General features: G+C 40.7%; 1 protein-coding gene across 1 annotated transcript in view; it reads right to left on the reverse strand.

Moving 5' to 3' along the window:
- Positions 1–21,991, reverse strand: part of COL19A1 (collagen type XIX alpha 1 chain) — a 423,669-nt gene that overhangs the window by 63,410 nt on the left and 338,268 nt on the right. The window contains exons 23-31 of the mRNA XM_045294677.1: positions 20,799–20,843; positions 20,618–20,695; positions 17,777–17,812; positions 17,629–17,682; positions 17,491–17,544; positions 16,080–16,121; positions 8,101–8,202; positions 7,965–8,018; positions 7,653–7,706 (exon numbers count right to left, since the gene is read on the reverse strand). Of these exons, the coding sequence (XP_045150612.1) occupies positions 7,653–7,706; positions 7,965–8,018; positions 8,101–8,202; positions 16,080–16,121; positions 17,491–17,544; positions 17,629–17,682; positions 17,777–17,812; positions 20,618–20,695; positions 20,799–20,843 (519 nt within the window). The remainder of the gene's footprint in view (positions 1–7,652; positions 7,707–7,964; positions 8,019–8,100; positions 8,203–16,079; positions 16,122–17,490; positions 17,545–17,628; positions 17,683–17,776; positions 17,813–20,617; positions 20,696–20,798; positions 20,844–21,991) is intronic.

The raw sequence follows: 21,991 nt of genomic DNA on the forward strand, positions 1-21,991 counted from the left end.
TTTTGTTACTTTTGTGTACTTTCCAAGTTCTCTGTAATGAATTCAGATCAGCCTTATAGCCCAAACATGTATTTTGAGATACCATTTAATTTTTTCTTATAATCAGGTGACACATCAAGTTTTTGATGGAATGATTTAATTCTGTCAGGGTCTATTTTTTCTAGTAAGTAAAACCATCTTTTTTTATTGACCTAAGAAAGTTTTTGTAATAAAATCATTTTATTGCTTTGAAATATGCAGTTATTTTTAAAAAGCAAGAAAAACCACATTTGCTTATGCACCCATTTGTCTTCAGCGATCGTATCAGGGAGGTGAGCACACAATGAAATGATTTTTTGTTCTTTGATGCCTGATAACTGATTCCTTCAGCACCTTATGATCACACAGGATGGTGTGCTTCTTCCCTGTGGGCTTTGTTGCTTCTGAGCTAGATGGCCGCATAAGTAAATGTGGTGAAGAAAGCTGATGGTGCCCAGCTATCAAAAGATATAGCATCTGGGGTCTTAAAGGCTTGAAGGTAAACAAGCAGCCATGTAGCTCAGAAGCCAACAAAATGCACATGGAAGAAGCACACCTGCTGGTGTGATCACAACGTGCTGAAGGGATCAGGTATAAGGAATCAAAGAACAAAAAATCATATCATTGTGAATGAGGGGGAGAGTGCAGAGTGGGGACCCAAAGCCCATCTGTAGGCAACTGGACATCCCCTTACAGAAGGGTTTCGGGGAGAAGACAAGCCAGTCAGGGTGTGATGTAGCAACGATGAAACATACAACTTTCCTCTAGTTCCTAAATGCTCCTCTCGCTCCCCCTCCCCCACCCCGCTGCCCACTTTCATGATCCCAATTCTACCTTACAAATCTGGCTAGACCAGAGGATGTACACTCATACAGATAGGAACTGGAAACACAGGGAATCCAGGGTGGATGAGCCCTTCAGGACCAGTGGTGTGAGTGGCGATACTGGGAGGGTGGATAGAGGGTGGGTTGGAAAGGGGAAACCGATTACAAGGATCTACATGTGACCTCCTCCCTGGGGTATAGACAACAGAAACGTGGGTGAAGGGATATGTTGGGCAGTGCAAGATATGACAAAATAATAATTTATAAATTATCTAGGGTTCATGAGGGAGGGGGAGGCAGGGAGGGAGGGGTAAAATGAAGAGTTTAGGTGGAGAGCAAATGTTTTGAGAATGATGAGGGCAATGAATGTACAAATGTGCTTTACACAATTGCTACATGTATGGATTGTGATAAGAGTTGTATGAGCCCTAATAAAACAATTAAAAAAAAATAAAGGAAAAAACAATAATGGGGAAAAAAAAGAAAATGATGACAACATATGTACAAATGTGCTTGATACATGGATGTATGGATTGTGATAAGAGTTGTATGAGCCCTAATAAAACAATTAAAAAATAAAAATAAAGGGAAAAACAATAATGGGGGAAAAAAGAAAATGATGACAACATATGTACAAATGTGTTTGATACATGGATGTATGGATTGTGATAAGAGCTGTAAGAGCCTCCAACAAAATGATTTTTTAAAAAGAAAAACAAAATAATAAAAAAGGAAAAAGAAAAAATATGCATTTTATATACATTATAAATATCAAGTAAATTGATTCTGGTAAGAGTCTTGGTAATTAGCTAATTTCTATGGGATCATGGGCTATCAAACTTCTGTGAATTAATGAGATCAGGGACCACGTTCTGATAGAACTGTCTCCTCAATGTCATATGGGATTGTATGCTACTTCAAGTTTATTTCATGTGATATAATATGAAGAATATTCGCTAAAGTTGATGAAATTCTCCATTTAATAAGAGTCATGGGCAAAAGTGTGTATAAGAGAGCAGATCCAAAAGTATTGCTTCAAAATCATAGAAACCTTTATTAAACAAAAACATAAAACTATGATGTTATTTTTTTTGCTAGTGTTTTCCTTTTTTATTTCTTGTTTTCTCTTTTTCCTCAATCTTTTGTTTTCCTTTTGCTTTGTCTCTGTTATTGCTGTTTTTCTTACCAATATGAGGTAGGCAGAGGGAGCCAGCCTGAGGAGAAAGCAACAGGACCAGTGGTTCTGGAAGGGCTTGGGGGAGGAGGAAGCGGGAGAAAGGAGTGATGAGCAAGCAACGCCACTGATAGGGGAACAACTATGGAATTAAAATCAACGATCAGGAGGATGTGGAGCTCCTGGGGGTGTTGGAGCAACAGCAATCTAGAAGAGAGGAATCGCTAAGAGGCAGAAGAAGGGCAAGCATGATGGTGGGTCAGGAGGAAGGTAAAAGGAAACAGAAAAGATCTGGGAAGCAAAGCTATGGATAGAGGTATAAGCATAGGTGTGCACTCATAAATATATTAACCCATAAAAATAGAGGTATTGATCTATGTACATGTATTTCTATGGCAATACATTGAGGAATTTATTCAGGCCTCTGTTAAAGCCCTCCCTCAACACAAGAACACTTTGTTCAAACAATCTGGCATTCTGTGATGCTCACGCTCCTGACATGATCACTGAAGACAAAATAGGTACATAAGCAAATGTGGTGAAGAAAGCTGATGGTGCCTGACAATCAAAAGATATAGCATCTGGGGTCTGAAAGGCATGAGTTAAACAAGTGGCCATCTAACAGAGAAGCAACAAGCCCACATGGAAGAAGCACACCAGCCGGTGTGATCATGAGGTGTGATGGAATCAGGTAACAGGCACCAGAAGACTGGAAACCAAATCAAACCAAACCATATTGTTGAGAACGAGGGGGGTTGGAGCAGAGACCCAAAGCTCATCTGTAGACAATAGGACATCCCCTCATAGATGGTTCACTAAGAAGGGATAGGTCAACCAGGGTGTAGTATAGCAACGATGAAACACACAATATTCCTCTGCTTCAAGCTTCCTCAGCCCCCACTATCATGACTCCAGTCCTGCCTTTCAGTCCTGGCTAGACCAAAGCATATACACTGGTACAAATAAGAGCTCATGGCACACGGAATCCAGGTCTCAGGAACAGAAATGGGACTTGCAATACCAGTAGGGTAGGGGGAGGAAGGGTGGGGTAGAGAGAGATGAAGGGGGAAAAGATCACAATGATCAACTCATAATCCTCCCCCCAGAGGTTAAACAACAGAAACGTGGGTGAAGGGAGACAGTGGTCATTGTAAGATATGAAAACAATAATAATTTATAATTTATCAAGGGGTCACGAGGGTGTGAGGGTGGGGGAGGGAGGAGAAAAAAGAGGAACTGATACCAAGGGCTCAAATAGAAAGTAAATGTTTAGAAAATGATGATGGCAACATATGTACAAATATGCTTGATGCAATTGATGTAGGGAATGTTATAAGATCTGTAAGAGCCACCAATGAAATGACTTAAAAAAAAAGACAGTTAATAATATGCTCATGCCACAAATCCCCAATTAAAAAGTCAATTTTAAAATAAAAGATGATGTTATTGTTTCTTAAGACATCCTCCATCTAAGTCTGTAACTCTTTGAAAGTGATGTTACCATATCTCAGGCACTTTACTGCCCGATGTGTTCCAGAATTTCATACTTTCAGATGTTTTTAAAAGAAGGGAATGTAGTACACACACTGGATATAATTTAAGATCATTGTTTGATCCCTGAAGCAGCACCCTCTAATACACACAAACATCCCTGTAGCAAACCATGATATCCTCATGCAAGGGGGTAATTAGATCCTTCCCCCCACAGAATCCTATCCTCTTCAATTCAGATACTTTTCACCATGCTAAAATGGCAGCTCTGGCATTCTTGAGGGACTTAAATAATGTTCCTGTTAAATGTTCATTGAATTTGGGGAATAAAAGGCAGTCTGAAGAGGCAATACCAGGGCTCGGGGGTGGGGTGGGCTGGAAGGGGCCAGGCTTCCCGATGAGATTCTTGTAGAACAGTGTTCACTAGAGGAATGAGCAGGTGCATTGTCATGATAGAAAAAAATATTCCTCAGCACAATTTGCACGGCCTTTTTCTCATCAAAAATGCAGTTTTCAACTTCTTAAGACTTTTTCCTAAGAAGCCCCTGTGATCATTCTGTGTCCTTCAAATCTATCAAGATGATCCATTTGGAGTCTCTCAAATAATCGCCATATCCTTATAAGTTGATCTACCAGCCTTGAATTTAACCAGCAAAGCAGATGCCCCCAGAAGCCACCCTTTTGATATGAACTGATTTTTATTAAAGGCCCCCTAAAAGATGATGATTGTAAGGCCCTCTGGAAGATGAAGATAAATATATGATTGAGAGACGTTGTCTGAAGCCATCCAGAGATCAAAGAGGCATGAAAAAACATATTTTGTTTGGAATAAATCTAGGTGTGTATGAAAAAGAATTCTAGTAGCAATACTTTTTTACTTACTCAGTTTTACAATGTCAAAGCCTGACATGTGTTCTAACTTCCAGATAATGTCCTTCTGATGGGCAGTGTTGCATATGTGTGTGAGTATGTGTGTTCACTTGCACACTGTGCATCATGTTCCTGGCATGCAGGCCAAAAAGACTGTACACAGGATTATGTCATGTGGGCCTTTGCATGACCCTACCATTAACTTGCTTATGCATTTATAAATGTAAATGGCACACATTTCCTTTGGGAATGGTACAGATAAATGTCTGCATATTACAAATCCAACACTGCAAATTGCTTTATCTCAAAACACTCACATTTCCATAAAATTCTATCTCTATGTACATATATAAGATATACATGTATATTTCTTTTGTACTGCATTTAGTCTCAACACTGGACCAGTTTAGAGATGCTGAGTGAGTCTTTAGAATGTCTAATTTATAAGCTTGGTATTCATTAACCTTTGATGACCACATTAAACTTTAAAATAAACCTCAGTTCATAAATTAAAAAAAGTCATTCTCAGCAGTCTTTCTCTGAACAAGCTGAAATTTTGTAGTGAGAATAAAAGTTACTCTAAATGCATAGAGGGCAATAAGATAATTTTAAGAGATACGGTGATCATTAAAGAAGACAAAACGCATGTTAAAGAGTAGGGCACTCACTAGGCTATTATGCCAAACTAAAGTCCACATGAACTAGAGTACACAGGTCTCAGGAGATCTTTAGAGCCAAGGTCTTTCCTGCCCTGGTATTCTTATTCTTCAAGTCCGAGCTCCATCACTACCAAGAATATTTTTCTTTCTTGGTATACTTTACGGTTGACACTATTTCTTCATGTATATCTATCAGTTCTTATCCTGAACTATTTTAAGTTAGACCTGCATCTCAAATGAGAATTCACTCTATGAGAGGGGTAGGTCTATGTTCTCTTAAAGTCCTACAAATTGCTGCCATGAACTTTGCCATGCAGTTTGGACCACCCTGCGTGTGGATGCCACTTTTCCACAAGTAGGAAACAAGGAACTCCGTTCTCTGAGAAAACTCCCCAAACAGATGAAACTGAAGACAAAATAATCAGACGTCTCAAAAGAGAGAAGGGTGTCTCTCTTCTCCTTTTTCACTAACAGTTGGATAGGTAATTGAGATTTTGTAGGACTAGTCAAATGTACACATAAGTTAAAACAAGAGAGTTTCTGTGACCAGTGGAAATGCACATATTTTTGGTGGAAATTTTATTCAATTAAGCAAATCAGAAAATTATAATTTCAAGTAGTATCAGCACACATGTAGAAGAAAGGTGATAATTCACTGTTTCCCATTTGCTTATGAGACGGAAAAGCTGCACCAACCATCTCCCCTCAGCGGTCCCAATGACTACTTCAGATTTATTCCTATTATCCATGTGGTGTGAAGAAAAAAAGAAAATAATATATCCTCACCATTTAAGCTCTACCCTCCTTCAGGTTTGGATTTTATCATTCACCATCCTTAGAGCACATCGGATGGTGTACTTCTTCCTGATGTGCTTCTGGTGGGTGGGCCCAACGGATGCTTCACTCAGACTCTGAAGATAAGCCTTTAAGACCCCAGGTGCTATTCTTTCGAGTAGCTGGTCACCATCTAGTTTCTTCACCACACTTTGCTGGATGACCCATGTCTTCAATGATTCATCATGAGGGCAAGCATCAGGCAGGGCCATGTCACAAGAACTAACTATTCTTAGATTGGGGCGAGAATTAAGTGTGAGCCTCAAACCCATTCCTTTATCTATGGTGCCTATCTATCTCTAGTTCACTTTAGAAACATCATTATCCTTTTCTGTTAGAGAACATTATCGATCATCCTCCTGGAGCATAAGGTAATTCTATTGATTGATATGTGAAATAAATGTTGATGGAACAGTTAAAAAACAGACAAGAAGGCCTTCAAAAACTTGCTGGTGTCCCCCATGTGATGAGTCTTATGAAAAACCTGTGTACACTGCATTAAAGAATCCCCAAGTTGTACTTCAGAAAAATCACACTAAAATAGCAAAGTCATATTAACAGTGGACTTTCAGTTCACCAAGAGAGCAAAGTAGAATGAACAAAAATCAACACCTCATGGATTTAAGTTGGAATTACTAATAACACACCTGAATTCCAATTATTTCCTGGTCTTTTTGTTATTACTTTCTCAATTGTCTCTAAAGCTTACCTCTTGAATCTAGGCAATTAAAAGTTGTTGGACTATTAAAATCAGTTATTGTGCTTGCATCTTAGTGACACCTTTTGTGGAGTATTAGGAAACGAAAACTCAATGACTCTTACTAACTAGGGAAATAAAATTTATAGTTAAAAATAAACATTATGTTTTATTGTTCTTAAATTTTTTATTTGGGTAAAGAACAAGCCAAACTTCCACGTTTTCTAGGCTAGAATCAATGTTAATTAAAAAACAGAAACAAATGATGATAATTTGTAATGTGAAATATAACCCCAACTAGAAAAAAATAGATCTACTTCATACCATTATGATTTTCTGCACTAACATCAAGGTTAATATATGCCAGATGGCTTACTTACTTTCATTAAGAATTATTAGTATCAAAACTGTTTAAACTAACAACAATTCATCATTCGAATTGGTTTTTCTAAGAGTTAATGTAAATTACGCAGGAAAAGAATTATATCCTGATCATCATCATGGCTTGGAGTCAGAAAATTGTGCCAGGATTTCAAAAAGGGTATCTGACTTTGAACTCTGGTCAGCGTGTGGGCAGCTGATCCAAACGAATCTAGTCAGATTCGTTTGACAGTCCCCATCCCCTCCCTGCCCAGGAGTTTGAAAGTACAGCAGAGACAGAGACAGACCGAGGTTGCTGGAGTTGAATCATGTCCAAGGGCAGTTTTGTTGAGTTCTGGAGCTGTTACAGTCTTTAGCCTGGCTCTTTATTCTTTCCTTTTTATTAGCTCCTTTGTGAATCTTTTTAGTAACTCCTCCCATCCTCCTGTTTTTTCATCTTGAGAGAACCCTGTGCTTGTTGCCTGCTTTGAAAACAGGAAAACCTTACAGGATGTATATTAACTTGGTATATCAATCTTCTTATAAACTGGACCATTGGTAATAAATATCAACATATCATGATTATTTATAGTGTGTTAGCATTTGTAAGGCCATAACTACCCAAGTCTTTAGTTTTCATTTGTGCTAACCTTAAAGATGAGCTAAGGTTTGATGTCAAGCGAGTGTAATGAATAGGACTATATTTTCAGAGAAGAATTGTTTACCTCATCACCTTTGTCTCCAGGTATCCCAGGGTAGCCTCGCTCTCCTTTGCTTCCCTAAAATGACAACATTTTAGCTGGTATACTCAATCATTATATCACCTCTTGGATTAATGAAAGAATTCTTCTCAGGACACTTGGGGTATGGACAGGGTCAGAGAACAGATAACTGGCACCATTTGTAAACTACTTTTGCACTACTTTATGAAATGTTTTCTAAAAACAAATGCAGGCATACTAACGTGGGTTTCCTCTTTTCCCTCCCTCACACTGAACGGAGGGTAGCAGGAGGAGGGGGAAGGGAGATTTCCTTACCTTCGGTCCTTCCCTGCCTGGAATTCCCGGAGGACCCCGCAGCCCTGTGTCACCCTGGAGGACAGAGCAGATGCAGAGCTGAGGCACGGCAGGATGCGTAGCTTCACCCTTTCTATAAGCACGCAATCAGACTTACCTTCTGGGCTGGAAAGTCGTACTTCCCAGGCTCCCCAGCATCTCCTTCTTCCCTGTGGCTCTTCAGTGCGGGAACACTGGGTTGGCAATTGCCACAGAAGTTCTGATGAGTATAAACATCTGGTTACTGAGAGATTCATAAGAGCAACCCTTCACAGTAAGATGTGCTACTATTTGAGGTTCTATGTGAATCTTTGTCAGAGATGAGTCAGGGGGTCACTGTGAGGTAACTCTACTTTCTGGGAACTTAACTTATGTCATTTGAAATGACTACTCTTTTTTTTGGGTGAGAAAATGATTTACAAATCAAGGCAAATGGTGTTTGCTTATGAGACTTTTGAGTTGGTATGTTTACAATGATATTTAACTTAAGAATGTCGGATAAATAAAAGAGAAACAGATTGCGGCGCAGAGTGATTTCAATCGCTTAGCCAGCACAGGGAAGGGAGGACAAAGCTGGCAACAGTCAGCAAGATTACGACCATAACACAAATTTTAGGAAAGGAGGAAAGAATGGAAGGGAGAAAGAGATGAGAAGAAGGGAAGAAGAAAGGGAGGGAGGAAAGAAGGAAGGAAGCAAAGAAGAAATGAACTGTGAAGAAAAGACGTCTCTTTCAGGGAAAAATCCCTGGAGGATTTCACACACAGTTTGCTAACATTCTATTTGTCAGTGGAAGTACTCATGTGAGAAATAATTACTTTCGTGGCTTGGACTTGACTCCTATGTCAACTCCAAATGCTGATGGAAAAATCTTGGTGGAATTACCTTTCCCTTGCCTTCTTGGTAACCTTTAGCTGATCTGGGAAAGCTTACATCTAAGTGTCTGAGCTCACATAAGTCTGATCACACAGCGAAAGAAAAGACTCCAGGGAAAATCCTAAAAGGCCGATCTTTTATATATTGTTAGAATAAGAAAACGCCCAGGAAATAAGGGCCACCGAGCGGGAGACATCGCTTAGTTTTAACACTTGATAGAAGATGGGACTTAGTCTCTTTCACCAAAGAGAAATATTTTCAGAAATGAAATGCAGCTAGTGAGGGAAAAACAACTCAGAGCGACTAGGAAGAAAAGATGCACAATTCGAAAAATGTAATTGGTGTACCTCAGTGATACAGGCAGCAACTATTGAATTGGTGTATGTTTTGCTGTATATATTTTCAACATCAAATACATAAAATAAGGAAAACGAATGATTAATTAAGCATCTTTCCAAAGGAAACTGTAGCTTGCCATTGAAAAACTTGGTAAAAAACAAACAATCCCCAAACCATGATTCTACATGTTCAATACTTTTTATCTAATAATATTAGCACATGGCTGGTTTCCAAATGGAGCCCTGATGCTATAGTGGTTACACGTTTCTCTGCGAACTGCAACATCAGCAGTTTGAAACCATCAGCTGCTCCATGGGAGAAAGACGAGGCTTTCTAATTCCATGAAGAATTATAGTTTTAGAAACCAACAAGGGCAGTTCTACCCTGTCCTCTAGGATCATCAGGAATTGGAATCGATTCAATGACAGTGCATTTGTTTGTTTGGGGGGAGGGGGGTCCTTTATTTTTTGACATGGGGTTGAAAAAATTCTAAGACCAATTGCTTAAAAAATATTGGGTTAAATATTTCTCTTTATGGTGGTGATTTTTAGAACCCAAATATATAAAAGAGAACTAGAGTGTACAATGTTTTTCAAACTAATTTTACCAACTTGATAATTTTAAGGTGCTCTAGCAGTGCTGTGAGTAGGATACTGGGCTCTTAGTGCAAGGTCTATGGTTCAAACCTAAGAGCCATTCTGCAGGAGAAAAAGGAGGCTTATCTATTCCCATAAAGATTTATAGTTGCAGAAACCCTATATAGGATGGCTATGTGTCAGAATCAACTTGATGGCCTTGGCATTGAGTTTGGCTTTATTTAAAAAATTTTTTGGACTTATTTGGATCCAAAATCCATGTCCATGGAAACAACAGTTCAGAAATTAAATGACATATTTTATCAGCCAAATTTGTTGCAAAAGGCCTCTTTAAAGTATTAAAGAGAAAGGTGTCACTCTAAAGACAAAGGCAGCTTGATCCAGGCCATGGTATTTTCAATGGTTTCATATGCATGTGAGAGTTAGGTAATGAATAAGGTGACCAGACGTCCCAATTTTTAACAATTTTTCCTGCGTCCCGCGGCGTTTTTAAAAAGTCCCGATTTTTGTAAAGAATGCATGACAAGCTAGAGTATATGGTTTTCGGCTGCCATGTGGCTATTTCGCCAGGATATGAGTTTTATCAATGGTGTCCCGCTTTACCAATGTTAAAATCTGGTCACCTTAGTAATGAATAAAAATCCTAGAAGAACTGATGCATTTGAATTATGATGCTGGTGAAGAGGAAAACCCTCATGAGTTGAACTGATACGGTGGTTACAACAATTTTAGGCACAATTAAGAGGGTGGCAAAGGACTGGGCAGTGTTGTGTTTCTTGTACATTTAGGCACAATGGGTCAGGAGCAATTCATGGCACCTAACACTAACAGTTGTTGCAGAAGAAGCCTTGTTAGTGTAGCACTTAAACACGGGTGCAACCCCAAAATCTGCTGGTTCTAGTCTACCAGCTACTCCGTGGGAGAAAGATGGGGCAGTTAGTCTGCTGCTGTAAAGATTATAGCCCTGGAAACTTGCTCCAGTTCTATTCTGTTCAGTAGGGTGGCTATAAATTAGAATAGTGTATGGTAATGGGTAATGTATTGAAGAGGGGAACACACGCACATATGCATGCATGCATTTCCCTCTTCATAAGAAAAACATGGGAACTTCTCTCTCTCCCCCTCTGGCTCTTCACCTTCCTCTTCGATTGGGGCCCATGTCATTTCTGGGACCTTTGATGCACACAGCCTTCTGAAGCTGGGAGCTGTTAGCACCCTGCTGTGTTCTTCCAGATCTTGGATGGTGTGATTCCTCTCTCCACCTGTTTGTGCTCTCCCAGCCTCCTGCTTCATCCACTGGCAGCTGTGTGAGTCCAAAAGTCTCTGGCTAGCATCAGATCCATGAACTTGCGTTAGACTGGGCTGCGACACTTTTTTGATAGAAAATCCTTTCTTGATATGAAGTTCCTTTTTACACATATATGCATGTTGCTAGTTTTGTTTTTCTAGAAAACTCACCCTAACACAGCCTGATAGATCCAGTCCCCGGTCTAAATTCCTATACAGGTAGACCTCTCTTTATTATACTTCATTTTAATGCCTTTTTCAAGAGATTGTTTTTAATAAAATGAAGGTTTGTAGCAACCTGCAAGTATACCAGCATCCCATTTTTCTAATAGCAGGTGCTCACTTCATGCCTCTGTGTTACATTTTGATAATTCTTACAATATTTCAAACTTTTAAAATAAAGCCATTACACACTTAAAAGGCTATAGTATTGTGTAAACATAACTTTTATATGCACACAGAAGTAGAAATTTTCTTTTGACGATTCACTTTATTGCTGTGCTCTGCAATCCAACGGCAATATCTCTGAGGTATATCTGCACTTAGATATAGCTTTGGGAAGCTTTCTTCCTGCCCGTACTTTTATTGAATGCAGTTTGTTGAAAGCAGGGCTTTAGGCGGCCTGCTCACTACATCTGCCACTTGTCATTCGGATTGTCACAGTGTGCTGGCTTGCGTATTGCTGTGATGCTGGAAGCAACGTCAGCAGATTTTCCAATACCAGCAAATCTCTGTCTTCCATTTTACTTTTGATGTGCTCTAAGTTTCCTATCAATACTTTGTGTATTTCATATTCCAATTATTCATGGAAGTTTGTGGCTGTTTCTTCTCATTTTTGACTTTACTACACCAGCAAATGAAAGTTCAAAAGCTTTGCAACATCCATGTCATTAAGGTCCTCTCTCCTTTGAGGAGGCAGCTCTTCCCCAGCTGTATTTCATGTGCTTTTCAATCTCAGGGGCTCATCTTCTGGCGCGATATCAAACACTGTTCTACTGCATTCCACAGGTTTTCAGTGGTCACTGTTTTATAAGTGGGCCACCTTTTGCTTTGTCTTGGTCAGCCTCACTTTGGAAGTTCCACTAAAACCTGTCCACCATCAGTGATTCTGCTAAAATCGGCTAATGATCACAACTTGGAATGTACGAAGTATGAATTTAGGAAAATTGGAAGTGGTCAAAAATGAAATGGAACACATGAAAATCAATATCCTAGGTATTAGTCAACTGAAATGGATTGGTATTGGCCATTTTCAAAATGGAAAACATATGATTTACTACGCCGTGAATAACACAATCAAGAGAAATGGCATGGCATTCATTGTCAGAAAGGATTTTGCTAAATCCATCAAGAAGTACAATGCTGTTTGTGATAGGATTTTATCTATTTGCTTTCAAGGAAATTCAATCAAATCAAATATGACTAAAATTTATGTACCAACTACAAAATCTAGTGATGAAGAACTGGAAGAATTCTATCTATGAATTTAGTCAGAAATTGTTCAAACATGCAATCAAGCTGTATTGATAGCTATTGGTGATTGGAATGCAAAATTTGGAAACAAAGAGGAAGAAACAGTAGTTGGAAAATATGGACTTAGTGATAGAAATGTAGCTGCAGATGATATAACAGAATTTTGCAAAGCTAACACTTATTCATAGTAAATATATATTTTTTCAACAACACAATAGACGACTATACACATGGACTTCCCTGGATGGAATACAAGGAAATCAAATTGACTACATCTATGGGAGACACGATGGAGAAGCTCAATATCAGCAGCTCAAACCAGACGAGGGGACGACCGAGGAGCAGACCACCAATTACTCATATGGAAGTTCAGGATAAAGCTGAAGGAAATGAAAACAAGTCTCCAAGACCTTGAGTCTATCCCACTTGAATTTTGAGAACATATCAAATTTGATGCAATGGACATTAATGACAAGAGACATGATGAGCTCAAGGCCATCATTCATGAGGAAAGCAAAAGGTCATTAAAAAGACAGTAAAGAAAGAAAAGATCAAAGTGGATGTCAGAAGAGACGCTGAAACTTGCTCTAATTGTAGAGTAGCTAAAGCAAGTGGATGAAAGGATTTAGTCAAGGAGCTAAACAGACAATGTCAAAGGGCAGATGCAGAAGACAAAGCTAAATATTATAATGAAATGTAAAAAGACCTACAATTAGAAAACAAAGAGAAGAACACACTCAGCATATCTGCAACTGAAAGAACACAAGAAAAAATTCAAGCCTCAAGTTGCAATCTTGAAAGATTCTGTAGGCAAAATATTAAATGATGCAGGAAGCATCAAAAGAAGATGGAAAGACTGCCCAAAAGTCACTCTACCAAAAAGAACTAATCGACAATCCATCATCTCAGGAGGTGGCACATAAGCAAGAACCAATGGTGTTGAAGGAAGACGTTCAAACTGCACTGAATGCACTGGCCAAAAGCAAGGCTGCAGAAATTGAGGGACTGCCCATTGAAATGTTTCAGAAAGCTGAAGAAGCACTGGAAGCCTTCACTTGTCTGTGCCAGGAAATTTTGAGGACAGCTACTTGGCCAACTAATTAGAAGAGATCCATATTGCTTTCCCCATTCTAAAGAATGTTGACCCAATAGAATGCTCCAACTATAAAGCGGTATCACTGCTATCACATGCAAGTAAAATTTTGCTTAAGATCATACCACATTTGCAGCAGCACATTGACAGGGAACTGCCAGAAGTTCAGGCCAGATTCAGAAGAGGACAGGAACAAGGGATATCATTGCTGATATCAGATGGATGTTGGCTCAAAGCTGAGAATACCAGAAATATTACTTGTGTTTCATAGACTATGCAAAGGCATTCGACAGTGTGGACCATAATAAATGGACCATAAACCATGATGAGAATGGGAATTCCAGAACACTTCATTGTCCTTATGAGGAACTTGTACATGGATCAAGAGGAAGTTGTGGGAACAGAACATGCAATACTGCATGGTTTAAAATCAGGAAAGGTGTGCATCAAGGTTGTAGCCTCTCACCATGCTCGTTCAATCTGTATGCTGAGCAAATAATCCGAGAAACTGCCATATATGAAGAAGAATGTAGTATCAGGGTTGCAGAAGGGTTTACTAACAACCTGAGATACGCAGATGGCAAAACCTTACTTGCTGAAAGTGAGGAGGAATTGAAGCAATTGCTGATGAAGATCAAGGATTGTAGCCTTCAGTATGGGTTACAGTTCAATGTAAGGAAGACCAAGTCCTCATAACTGTATCAATAGGCACAATTTTGTCTTGCTTGGATCCACAATCAATGCTCATGGAAGAAGCAGTCAAGAGATCAAATGACACTTTGCATTAGGCAAATCTGCCGCACGAGACCTCTTTAGAGTATTGAAGAGCAAGGATGTTTCTTTGAGGACAAAGGCGATCCAAGCCATGGCATTCTCCACAGCATCATATCATATGCATGCTAAAGGTGGACGCTGAATAAGGAAGACCAAAGAAGAACGGATGCATTTGAACTGTGGAGCTGGAGAAGAATATTGAAATCACCATGGACTGCTCAAAGGACAAACTGATCTTTCTTGGGAGAAGTACAGCTAGCGTGATCTTTAACAGCAAAGATGACAAGACTTCATCGTACATACTTGGGACAAGACCCGCCCATGGGGCAGGACATTGTGTTTGGTAAAGCGGAAGGGCAGTGGAAGAGAGAAAGGCCCTTGACGAGGTGGACTGACCGAGCGGCTGCATCAATGAGCTCAAACCCAGCAATGGCTGTAAGGGTAAAGTAGGACCAGGTAGTTCATGAATACAGTGACTTAGAGCTGCTTTGATGACACTTCACAATAGCCCACCACTTTCCAGTCAATAATCTTGATTGGGACTGAGAACATTAGTGAGATGACAGCAGGGCTGTAACAGTTGTCCCCCCACCTCCCCCACTGCTGTCAAGTAAATTCTGACTGAGTGACCCTGGATAGGGTTTCCAAGGTTTAAAGTTTTATGAGAGTAGATTGCTTTCCAGTATCTGAAACCCCAAGGAGCAGTTCTACTCTGTCCTAGTAGGTCACTTTGCGACATAATTGATGAGATGCCTACGATCTTTAACGAATGAAAGGCCACATACCAGAACTTTTGAGTCTTTTCATTTCAATTTAACAAAATTTCTTGGCTGCTTAGTATTCAGTGGGTCATTGCGGGAACCATTGTGCTACATGTTATGAATAGAAAATAAATCACATACAGTCTCTTTCTGTGGATAAACACAGAAAGACACATGAAACATGAGTGTAAAAGAGTATCTTTTTTCCACCTGGAGTCATGCTGACCTTAACATATCATGCAGAAACATGAAAATACATAACCTCTCCACTGTCCCTTTTCAGCACCCCCCCAATCTGTTTCATAGGTAAATATTACAGGGAAAAATGACCATTGGTAGTAAAATTAATTCCCTATGTGAAGGATAATAGGGAGAGAGATAATCTGTATTTAACAGGGTAACAGATGCCAGGGTAATTGCTAGTTTTGGAATTGTGCTGTTTACGTAGTAAAATCCCATGACATTATAATGCAGCCTGGCAGTGAGCTGCTGATGGAGGACTGGTTTTGCTCAGGGACTGGCCAGGGGAGACACCGGGTTCCAAGGCAGGTGGGTAAGCAAGCACCCATTAGAAGAAAGCTGTGCTCCAGAGAGGAGATGTCAGTAACACTTCATCTCAGGATGTATTCCCTCCACACACATGTAGACTGAAAACCCAAACCCACACACCATAGCTGGTGAGTTTGAACCATGAACCGAGCATTCATCCCCCTGTGCCACCCAGTCTCCTTAAGTATAAATGGCACAAGATACATATTCTCTTTCTGTCTCAAAGATGTTCTGTCATTGGAAGATGGGGCTGTAGTTCAGGTGAAGCCATTATCTGAATTTCTGGCAAACATTTCCTCTCTGCTTCTTCCTGGAAGTTAACATATAATTTCTTATATAGCAATAGAGTACCTTGAGCAAGACACCGATGTCTCCCAAGAGGGGAAGTGCAATCTGTGGTAAAGGGGGGAGAAAGGCAAAGCCATATTTACACATGAATACCATACACGCGTATCATACACAGCTTTTGCCTCAAAATGCTATTTGGGTCGAAATTTGTCAGGGGCTTCTACTGATTCCCTGTCAGGGTCATTGGCGTAAGACGATGCTTCATTTGAAGAAAAGACACACATCCCGGAGAACATGCACCATCAGTTTGAGAGCTCCTCTACCATGAACACAGATGCCCATGCGCACGCGCATGCGCGCGCGCACACACAAAACATTGATTCTGCGGCTCTATTTCATATTTTAATGACAATGGTAACCTCTATGCTGTCCCCAGGGCATTAATGGTTTGAAATAATACTTGAAGATAACTCATTTATTAAAAAGAAATCACCACACTGCCAAGCAAATTATCCTGCTGTGGGAAAATACGAACAATACTGGATGTGTTTGCTTTAGAATGATTTCTCAGGCACGCTCAAAAGAACCTACAGTCAGCTTCAGCTCTGGACGAGAACAACACGGAGGGAGCTTTGGCAGGGTTTTGGCCTCAGGACTCAAAACACCCTTTCTGAAAGATACTCTATAAACCCTATAACACTTTACAAGGCTCTCAGATGATGTACACATGATTCCCTCAGCGATGGAGCTTAAATCAGGTCAAAATATGCCCCTGCACTTGGCTTACCAAAGCACAGAGGCCCAAAGAGTGTGGGCAGGGAAGGATCTGTGCAGTTTAAAACTGGGAGCCCAGATTTGGACTGTGTCATGTAAAACTCTTAATACAACGCCGCGTGCCATATGGCCTCTCAAATTATAGCTGCGGATTCTGAGGCTATTTAGAGGGATTTCACTGTCACTCCAAGCAAGGGCTTAGCGTGAGGTAAAATTTTGGAGTCCATTTTTAATGCCTGTTTTTTTTAAGAACTTAATCAAGCCAGGTACAGTAATTCAATCACTTCAGTGTTTTTAGAGCCACAGAATCAATGGCTGTGTCCCACATCGCAGGCCATTTACCTGCAGACTTTCATTTAGAGAAGAGAAATTCATTTAGCTCTTAGCTCTAGGAAATAGGAAAAATCTGGCTATACATTTGAACTCAATTTTTGGTTGGATTGAGACATTATGTGCCAGCACTTAGCCTGGGGCAAACCTGTACAGCTGAACTGTACCCTTAAGAAAGAAGTATTTATCACAGGCAAGAAAAATGCTGACAGAGCTGGAATGCTTTCTTCTACAAAATAATGGCAATAAACAAAACCGCCAAGGAGTCACTGAGCATTCTAATGAGTTTGGGCAGAAAACTTGCTTATTTGGCTTCTTGGCTTTTAGGTGCATTAAAGAGAGATCCATCAGGCTCAGTCTGTATACATACCGGGTCACCTGGGGGGCCTGGAAGGCCCGGCTTTCCGTCCCGTCCTGGAGCCCCCTGAAAACAGAAGCATCATGTTCGTGTCTGCACATCAGAAAAAACATGAAAACGACAAAGGAGGAGCAAACAGATAGTCCTTACGTCATTCCCTGGAGATCCCGGAGTTCCCGGCAACCCAGGGAGACCTCGAGGACCCTGCAGTAGGAGAAAAACAGGTATTTATGAGAATGGGGTTTCTTCCAAGTGAGCTAACTAGATTTGCTGTGGCAAATAATGTGAAGTCTTTTACCTGAATGCCTGGATCTCCAGCTGGTCCTTGGGAGCCCTGGAGGAAGTGAGATGCAACTCTCAGAATCCCACCTTCAGGACAAGTCACGAAAGTCCACACATGATTCAGGTGGGGTACAGGGCTAAACGTTATAACTTATGTAGTGGGATAAAGGGCTGGCCCCAGTGCACATCCTCAATGTTCGCTTCAGATTCTACCAAACATTTTGGGTGGTGGAGAAGCATTAGCTACATACCTATTGCTGGGACCATGGAGATGATTTTGCTCAAATACCTGGAATATTTCTCTCATTACTGTCACCAGTGACTGCACAGTCTTAAGTACACAAACAATGCATCCAACTGCTATCTGCTCAGACACTGACTGTCCAGGGGTGATGTCCTCAGACCTCCTATTCTCTCTGTTTTCTACTCTTAGACATTTTCCTATTTGAAGGAACTGAAAGACGTAGTTAAAGAAGTAGGAAGTGAAAAATAAATCAGTTCACCTTAAAAAAAAGCTGAGCTCGTATACCCAAAAGGATGGGAGATAATTAGTGGAAATATGACACAAGCATGGGCCATTGGGTTTACAACTTGAGTGAGTGAAGGGCTGGTAAACACCTTCAAAAACTGCTCACCACCTTTCAAAAGAGATGTACATCTGGCCCTGCCTGGTCATTGCCCTCATGAGGAGGTCAACGTAGACATGCATGCCATAGCAGTGTGTGGGGAGAAAATCAGATGGTGCCCAGCTATCATGAAAGAGCATGTGGGATCATACAGGCTGGTCTCCAAAATGCATCCATCTAAGCGAGGACTCAGCTAGGCCCACTGGAAAGACACACACCAGTCTGTGTGACTTAATGATTGTAAATAATACAATCCAAACCCAGAGGAGGGAATGGTACCAGTGCCTAAATTCTAAAAAACAAGTTTACGGAAAGTTATGGACGATAGCGGTTGCCCGAAATCCCTACATGGGTTGATTCCCTGGTGAATCCCCGATGCGTGTAGACTAGGAGCCGCCAACTGCCTTAATATCAAAGAGCCCTGTAAAGAGGATGTTAGCCACTAGGCAGGCTCGAATGGAACACCTGGTCTTTTGATCTCCCTCTGGCCCCAATGTGTATTTATTCTAAATTTCCCACTTTCTGCTAGACAGATGTCTTTCTGTTTTATGTGGTCACTGTTGCTGTGTCCATGTTTATTGCTTGCCTTTGCTGTGCTTGTTTATCTGTATAGAGAACCCGGAATGGGCAAAGTTAGGAGGACAGTAGCTGGACTAATGACTGCGGGAGGCATGGAAGGGGAGGGGCCAACTAGGAGTCAACATCAAAGCATACAAGAAGGAGGAAAAGGTTGCAAAGATTGTGGTGATGATTGCACATCCTATCTTGATATGGTTAAACTATTGAATTTTATGTTAATTATAGCTAAATAAAAATTTTAAAAATCAGATGTTCATATCACTGCTTGTGTCAATGCTACTTTTTATTCCCTTAAAAAGATTTGTACTGTGTCCTAAAGTGATTTTTTCCTCCCCTTATGTGGTATAGTGTCTACTCAGCAGGCTGCTAACTGCCAGGCCAGTAGTTTGAAATCGCCTTTTTCAAGGGAGACAGGTGGCTTTCTACTCCCATAAAGAGTTATCGTCTCAGAAACCCATAGGGGTCGTTCAACCCTGACCTCTAAGGTTGCTATGAGTTGGCACTGACTTGATGTTTTTTGTGTTTTTTGGAAGTCAGCTCTGATTCTCAGGAGCCCTGTAGTAGAACTGCTCCCTTAGGGTTTCCAAGGCTGTCAATCTTCATGGTAGCTGTCGATGGCTTTGAATCGATGCCCTTGTCTTTAGCAGGCCGGGCTTATCCCCTAACACTGCCTGGGCTCCATTGGCTACCTTCATTACAAGGCCATCTTCCCAAAATACTGCCATTGAAATATTTATTTTCGCTTTTCTTGTTCCAACATCTTGTACTCGTGTGCCTTTGGTAGCACAATGACCAATCTCTGAGGCCACTGGGGCCATTGTTGTGAGGCACACTTCTAGATTCTGTCCTGATATTGAAAAGATATTTCAAAACTACCCATGTTCTATCTGAACCATTAAGAACATCTTTCTCATGTCTCTCCTTTAAAATGTCACTTATAGCTTGTTTTGGCACTACTTTATTCGTGTGTATTTGATACACTCCAAGAGTCAACTTGTTTTATTTTAGCTAAAAACAAATGGATGTATCAGATTGCCTCATGCTAGTCATTCTTATGAAGGAGGCCTGGTGGTGTCCTGGGTTAGCAATGGGCTGCGACCACAAGGGCTGCAGTTCAGCTCACCAGCGTGCAGCCATGGGGAACAATGGTGAAGGTGCTGCAGGCTCAGAAACCCCAAGGGGCAATGCTACTCTGCCCTGTGGGGTTGCTATGAGTCAGACTCCACTTGACAGTAATGGGTTTGGTTTTTTCATGCTTATCATCTCAAAGGAATGCTAGTATACTTTTAAGTACACACAGTATAGAACCACAAACAACTTAACTGCAGTGAGTGGAATCTGACTCATTGCCACCCTATATGGTATTTCTGAGGCTTTGCAAGTCTGTATAGGAACAGATAGCCTCAATTTTCTCTCAAGGGGCAACTGGTGTATTTGAGCCACAGACTCTGTAGTTAGCAGTCCCCAGTGTTTACCTGACACTGTCACCAGGGCTCCTTAACGGCCATCAGTTCTCTCCTCTGACTAGTGTTTATTTGTATTTCCTCATCTGAGCTTTTTTTTTTAACCCCACTTGAGTTCATTATGGACTTTAAAAATCTGTATGATTAGATTCAACAGAGCTTTCATGAGCTTGAATGGATTTGACTTACTGTTCGTCCAGGAATCCCTACCCCAGGTGGGCCCATGTCGCCGGGACCACCGTGGACGCCTGGCAGTCCTCGTTCACCCTGTGCAACAAGATGCCTCAGTTAGTGCCAAGAGCACGGGACATGGGTTTGTTGGCTAGGCCTTATTAATTTATCAATTATTTACAAAGCAACTGTTTTTCACCTTTGGCCCACGTGGGCCAGGTACTCCAGGATTGCCATCGAACCCCTGAAAAAATAAAAAAGAAAAGGAAAAGTGAAGGCAATGTAAGATTTATTTTCTTTCTTCTGAAAGGTTAAAAATATCTGTTATAACTCAAAACTTGGTTTCATTGTTCTTTATCTTATTTGAAAAAGCCAAAAAGCAAAGCCCCTTTTCTTGATTAGAATAAGGAATGGAGAACATGAGTCCAGCAGACCATGTTGTGACTGTTGGTGCCATTGTCAGTTTCCACTCGGCAACTCTGTGCACGCCAGGACCGAGATACCACACCCCGCACCCTTCTCACAATTGTTATGTTTGAGCCCCTCATTGCAGTTGCTGTGTAAAGTATTTTTCATTGATTAAGAACTTACAAAATTTGTACATGACTGCTATTACTCTTGTTGCAGAATTGTGTACAAGACTTACCTCTTTCTCCATGTGCATAGTTACTTTAAAATATATTATATCTTCATCTTTAAAATGAAAACTTCAATACTGAGAACCATTTATCATTAATTGGGATAAATGTTCAAATGAGATGAGAAAAACAAAGACATTGGTTATTCGGATTCTCCAGCACTCTAGTTTTCTATGTACTGGGAATAAAGAGACCCCCAAATTGACATTTTCAGAGAATGACAATATCGAAGGCTCTGGAACATAAATTTTACACCGCCCACCCCATTTTAAAGACAGTGTCCTGGGAAAGCTTCTGGTTCGAAACCAGTACACGTTACTGAGCTCCACAGGTCTCTGAGGAATCCATGCGTCAGATGCAGGGATGGAGGACCGTCTGTGACTCAGCGTGATGGCAGCTGGTTGTTCTTTTCGGTTTGATGAATCTTCTGGAATCTCCGATGGTGTAATAGTGAACACACTAACAGTTAGGGTGGTGGGCTGAGTGAGTCAACCCAAAGGCATCTCAGAAGAAAGTAATTCCCAAAAAGCAACCGCCGAACCCCCTCCAGAGTATGTATACTCTGACATACATGGGGGCACCTGGGTCAGAACCGACTCCATCAGTACCATGTTGGTCTTATGAATCGTCTGAAATTATATGCAAAATGGTTTCTGCATGTCTATTTTCTTCAGAAGAGACTCCATGGCTTGCATCATCACAGTTTCCAAAAGTTAGATCTCTGATCTAAAGAATACGATGCATACCATTTTTC

This window comes from Echinops telfairi, unplaced genomic scaffold, assembly GCF_000313985.2.
Source record: "Echinops telfairi isolate 266 unplaced genomic scaffold, ASM31398v2 ScPeMD7_3533;HRSCAF=4204_0, whole genome shotgun sequence".
NCBI lineage: Eukaryota > Metazoa > Chordata > Mammalia > Afrosoricida > Tenrecidae > Echinops > Echinops telfairi.